The following is a 6,254-nucleotide window of genomic DNA, read 5'->3' on the forward strand; positions in this document are numbered from 1 at the left end:
ATTTCATACGTGTCAAATCTGTCATCTCACAGAGCACCAGAAATAGACAGAACATGACATACTTACACATGACATTAATATGGACAGGGATGGAAGTCTCTGTCCCTTTAATGTTTCTAGCTTCACAGTAGTAATCTCCTCTGTCCTCAGAGCTGATGTTAGTGATGCTGTAACTCTGTCCTGATGCTTTTGGTGAGGTTACGTTCTTCTTGTACCAGGTGTATTTGTCCACAGGTGGGTTGGCATCACTGCTGCAGGTCAGAGTCACTGAACTGCCCTCCACTATGTCACCAGAGGGACTGACTGATACTGAGGTGACCTTTGGTCCATCTGATGTAAAAGACAGTGGATTTAAAAATATAACTAATTAGGTCAGTTAAAAATGTGATATACATTTTCCACAATTGTAGTTTTCCACACAATTATTTGTAGATTCACCTTCCTACTGAAGATGATCAATTCCAGTATCATATGGAGCTAAATTCTGTCACTACAATGTTATTATAGTTAACTAAAGGTTTAAACCCAATGTACTTACATGTGACAGTGAGAGTCTCTTCAGCAGAGGGGAGATCCTCATGTCCTTCTACAGAACAGGAGTATCTGCCTGTATCCTCACTGCTGACTGAGAATAGGATGTAGACAGGAGAGGAGGTGTTGCTGTTTGGTATAGGCTGTCCATTCTTATACCAACTGTACTCTGTGATGGGGTCCAGTGTACATTTGGTTCTACATCTCAGTGTGACATTCTCCCTCTCTGACACAGATGTAGGATCCATCTCCAACACAACATCTAGAGTAAAATGAATCAAATCATTATTCTCCTCCTGTATATGTCCTCTTATGTGAAATGTAACATTTGGTATTTTTCCATCACATAACACTACTGTGTCTGTATGACTGCCCTTAATAAGGCCATTACACTAATAGATATGAGATGTGTGACAGATTACCTGTGACAGTCAGGGAGACAGGTGAGCCAGAAAACTTTTCTCCAGATGTTATGAATCTGAACCTGTACCCAGCAGAGTCACTCAATCTCAGGTCTGTGATTCTCAGGGTACAGTCAATCTTCTTATCCCCAAGGTACTCTATATGACCCTCATAACCTGGCATTGAGCTCAGATCTTCAGCCTCCATACCAGACCATTTAGTAAACCAGAAAGCTTGTTTGATCTCATGATAACTGGGATATGTGTAAGAGCAGGATATGTCCACTGTTGACCCCTTCAAGGCACAGATACTCTGATGGGTGTAAGTCACACTCCAACACTTCTGGCCTGAAATACAAGAAGACAATATAACACCTTATTTAAATCTTTCATTACAGTATCTACCGATATACACTGATGTTGTTTATAAAGTAGAAAATCAAACAAGTTTAACAGTGTACATTCGTGACAACCATAATTTGAATAATGATCCATATTAATTGATTCATTGGCATAAGTCTCACAACCTGAAACAAACATGTATGAGATGTTTATTTTTAAAAACACACTCACACACTGCAGGAGAGAAGATATTCTCATAGCCTTTTACAGCACAGGAGTAACTGTCTGCATCACTAAAGGAGTCTGAGTCCAGGCTGGAAGTGTCCTCCTTTACTTTGTCTCCATTCTGGTACCAGATGTAGGTGGTGTTGTCAGTCAGAGTACAGGTGGTGATACAGGTCAGTGTCCTCTTTCCTGCCTCAGTGGCAGGAGTCACCTTCACCTGCAGGTCTGAATACAGAGTCAATGACAATAACATCATTAAGTATTGAGTATAAAATATAAAGAAACCAACAGTGAATATACATCTATGAGTATGATAATATGTTCAGTGTTACCTGTGACAGTCAGAGTTGTTCCAGGGAAACTGTATCCCCATCTTGATGTCTGTGTGTTGAATATGAACTTGTACTCAGCAGAGTCCTCCTCTCTCAGATCTGTGATTCTCAGATCTGTGATTCTCAGGGTGGAGCGACCTCTCTCCTTCTCTCCAACATACTCCACACGACCTGCATACCCTGGGTCTGTGGTTAGGTCCTCAGGTGTCGACTTATCCCTCCACCTGTCACTCTGTTTAGGACTAAACCAGAGTGATGATGTGACTGTATCATAACCACTGCCATAAGTACAGGAAATGTCCACTGTTGACCCCTTCAAGGCACAGATTGTCCTCTTGGTGTAAGTCACTGTGTTGCAGTCCTGACCCTGGACACCTGAAACATAATGGAATCACATGAGTACATTATACAGTATTTTCAGATATTTTCAGATATGAATCAAATTCTGTATACATGCTGTATGAGATTCCATTTTAGATTCCCACTCACACACTGCAGGAGAGTGGAGATCCTCATGGCCTTTTACAGCACAGGAGTAACTGTCTTCATAGTTACTGGAGACTGGGTCTTTGTACTGGGGGGAGGTGCTCTCATCTAGATGTTGTCCGTTCTTGTACCAGATGTAGGTGGGTTTGTCAATCAGAGTACAGGTGGTGCTACAGGTCAGTGTCTTATCCTGATGTCCACCAGTCACCTTCACCTGAAGACCTGGAGAAAAAACAATATCACTGTAAATCCCTTTATCACTGACTTATCACTCAAATACAAAGATGGAAGAGATCCTATGTTATTCAGACATAAACACAAACCAAGACATTTATCCTGAACTAGATGGAATTCAACTGTTTAACTATATTGAATGCAACTGTACCTGTGACAGAAAGAGTGACTCCAGGTTCACCAGTATACCTCCATGTTCCAGTCTGATCTGTAAATCTGAATTTGTATATAGCTGAGTCACTCTCTCTCAGGTCTGTGATTGTCAGGGTGTGACCATTCTCTTTATCCTTACGGTACGTCACACGTCCTTTGTAGTCTGGGTCATCACTCAGACTTACAGGACCCTCAGCATCATTTTTAGTGAACCAGAAGGTTGTTTTGACTGTACCACTGGGATATGTGTAAGAGCAGGACAGCTCCACTGTTGACCCCTTCAAGGTACAGATACTCTGAGTGGTGTAAGTCACACTCCAGCCATCCTGACCCAGTACCACTGAAACACAGTCACACAACACAATGGTATCAGAATTAAGCCAAGGTCATTTGGCTCACACTGAAAGTAGGGTTTGTTCACACTTTGTTGCTGTAGTTGCTGAGTGTGAATGGAAACTGTAGAAAATAATCACTCAGTGAGGTGTGAAAGATAACTATTTAAAGTGAAGTGGAAACTCCTAACAGAACACACCAGAATAACATTATGATTCTTATCCTTTTAGAAATGTCTGTAGATTGTTAAACAGAGCAACTAAAAGATAAGAATGAGACCATACCTGCTACAGACCAGAGAAAGACCACCAACACACTTCCTGCTGTTCTCAAGGTCATTGTTGCATCTCCCACCCTGCAGTCTTAGAAACATAAACAACAACTCTATAGCTGGTGAATAACTCCACCTGATACATAGAAGTTTAAACTGTAAATGGGGTACAGGGCCTCATTACTGAAGATGAACCAGGCTCATATTGTGTTGTATTGTGCTATATGGTTGTCTATGTGAATACTGTCTGTCTGTAAGTCTATTGCACTATGTATGTAATGTGTCTGATGTGTTGCATGTCTGTCTACATCTGTCTATTTCAGATGACATGCTGTATGATGCAAAATCTATTTCCTAATGGATACAGTAAAGTAATCATCATCATCATCATCATCATCATCAACAACAATCTCTTATTGAACAGATCTGTATTACTGTAAACACATATTTTGATTATTCAGAAGCTGTTTTCGTCTCAGAAACCCAAATATAGGAGGATAAATGTTCCATCCTTTACGGTCCGCCAAGCTGTACAGCAGCCTAAAGACTGACCACCAGGTTGAATGATAGCTGCTATCACCAAGCTGTACAGCAGCCTAAAGACTGACCACCAGGTTCAATGATAGCTGCTATCACCAAGCTGTACAGCAGCCTAAAGACTGACCACCAGGTTGAATGATAGCTGCTATCACCAAGCTGAACAGCAGCCTAAAGACTGACCACCAGGTTGAATGATAGCTGCTATCACCAAGCTGTACAGCAGCCTAAAGACTGACCACCAGGTTGAATGATAGCTGCTATCACCAAGCTGTACAGCTGCCTAAAGACTGACCAACAGGTTCAATGATAGCTGCTATCACCAAGCTGTCCTGCAGCCTAAAGACTGACCAACAGGTTGAATGATAGCTGCTATCACCAAGCTGTGAGGATAAACAGCAAGTGACTAAAGACTGACCATCAGGTTCAATGATAGCTGCTATCACCAAGCTGTACAGCAGCATAAAGACTGACCAGCAGGTTGAATGATAGCTGCTATCACCAAGCTGTACAGCAGCCTAAAGACTGACCAACAGGTTCAATGATAGCTGCTATCACCAAGCTGTACAGCAGCCTAAAGACTGACCAACAGGTTCAATGATAGCTGCTATCACCAAGCTGAACAGCAGCGTAAAGACTGACCACCAGGTTGAATGATAGCTGTTATCACCAAGCTGTACAGCAGCCTAAAGACTGACCACCAGGTTCAATGATAGCTGTTATCACCAAGCTGTGAGGATAAACAGCAAGTGACACACACACACACTTTTTTAAGGGGGTGGTTCAGATTCAATATTGCAGATAGATTGTGGCTTCAATCAATGTAATTGTCCATCTGGAACGTTCTCCCATCTCCACAGAGATCATCCTCGCAGTGGCAGACCACGTGTAACAACACCTGCACAGGATCGGTACAACAGTAGGCTGAGAGAGGCTGGACTGAGGACTTGTAGGCCTGTTGTAAGGCAGGTCCTAACCAGACATCACCGGCAACAGCGTCGCCTATGGCCACAAACCCACCGTCGCTGGACCAGACAGGACTGGCAAAAAGATATCTTCACTGATGAGTCACGGTTTTGTATCACCAGGGGTGATGGTTGGATTCGCTTTCATCGTCAAAGGACTGAGCTTTACACCGAGGCCTGTACTCTGGAGCGGGATCGATTTGGATTTGGATTTGGAGGTGGAGGGTCCTTCATGGTCTGGGGCAGTGTGTCACAGCATCATTGGACAGAGCTTGTTGTCATTGCAGGCAATCTCGAAGCTGTGCGTTACAGGGAAGACATCCTCCTCCCTCATGTGGTACCCTTCCTGCAGGCTCGTCCTGACATGACCCTCCAGCATGACAATGCCACCAGCCACACTGCTCTTTCTTTGTGTGATTTCCTGCAAGACGGGAATGTCAGTGTTCTGCCATGGCCAGCGAAGAGCCCGGATCTCAATCCCAATGAGCACGTCTGGGACCTGTTGGATCGGCGGGTGAGGGCTAGGGCCATTCCCACCAGAAATGTCTGGGAACTTGCAGGTGCCTTGGTGGTAGAGTGAGGTAAAATCTCACAGCAAGATCTGGCCAATCTGGTGCAGTCCATGTGGAGGAGATGCACTGCAGTACTTAATGCAGCTGGTGGCCACACCAGATACTGAGTTACTTTTGATTTTGAACCCCCCACCCCCCCACCCCCCACCCCCGTTTGTTCAGGGTGACATTATGCCCTTTCTGTTCGTCACATATCTGTGGAACTTGGTCAGTCTATGTCTCAGTTATTTCTTCATAGAAACATTTACACATGTTAAGTTTGCTGAAAATAAACGCAGTTGACAGTGAGAGGCCGTTTCAGTTTTTATATATATTTTTTGTAAATATATTTTCCACTCAATGATCATGCTGCTGCTCCCCCTATGGTCATTCCACCCCACCCCCTCTACAGCCTCCACCCCAAGGATCATGCTGCTGCTCCCCCTATGGTCATTCCACCCCACCCCCTCTACAGCCTCCACCCCAAGGATCATGCTGCTGCTCCCCCTATGGTCATTCCACCCCACCCCCCCTACAGTCTTTACTCTGCCTCCACCCCAATGGTCATTATTCATCACTGCCAGAGTTATTATCTATATAGTGCTAGTTCTATTTCTGTTGTTTTCATTTCCATTTTTCATCATTTTATTTCACTAGTCCTGCATGTTGGAGCTCGAAGCCTGATTTTCACTGTACCCTGCAATTACACCTGCAACCCTGTGCATGTGTCTATTAAACAATCTGAATCTTTATTATGTTCCCCTTACCCTACCTCCTCTCCTCTAATTGGAGTAAACTAATGACAAACACAGACAAAATGTTGTGTTACTGTCCTGGACCAAAACAGTTATTCCCATTCAAAATATGTTTTACCTTACCACTAACTCTAATCT

The 6,254-nt window shown here is 43.6% G+C and overlaps 1 protein-coding gene across 1 annotated transcript; it reads right to left on the reverse strand.

Moving 5' to 3' along the window:
- Positions 1–729: 729 nt before the first annotated feature.
- LOC139424227 (uncharacterized) lies at positions 730–3,376 on the reverse strand. The gene is made up of 7 exons (XM_071175907.1): positions 3,322–3,376; positions 2,703–3,044; positions 2,321–2,539; positions 1,832–2,206; positions 1,506–1,724; positions 954–1,307; positions 730–779 (listed from the first exon to the last, which is right to left on the reverse strand). The coding sequence occupies exons 1-7, from the start codon at positions 3,374–3,376 to the stop codon at positions 730–732; spliced, it is 1,614 nt and encodes a 537-aa protein (XP_071032008.1).
- Between the last annotated feature and the right edge of the window lie 2,878 nt (positions 3,377–6,254).

The sequence above is a fragment of the Oncorhynchus clarkii genome, chromosome 13 (assembly GCF_045791955.1).
Source record: "Oncorhynchus clarkii lewisi isolate Uvic-CL-2024 chromosome 13, UVic_Ocla_1.0, whole genome shotgun sequence".
Taxonomy (NCBI): domain Eukaryota; kingdom Metazoa; phylum Chordata; class Actinopteri; order Salmoniformes; family Salmonidae; genus Oncorhynchus; species Oncorhynchus clarkii.

Excerpts from the sequence above, each read along its gene's own strand:
- LOC139424227 (XM_071175907.1), bottom strand. The coding sequence starts at position 3,376 with ATGACCTTGAGAACAGCAGGAAGTGTGTTGGTGGTCTTTCTCTGGTCT. Across the intron at positions 1,725-1,831 it reads AACAACTCTGACTGTCACAG|ACCTGCAGGTGAAGGTGACT; the intron begins GTAACACTGAAC and ends CTCTGTATTCAG. Across the intron at positions 780-953 it reads TGTCTCCCTGACTGTCACAG|ATGGATCCTACATCTGTGTC; the intron begins GTAATCTGTCAC and ends GTTGTGTTGGAG.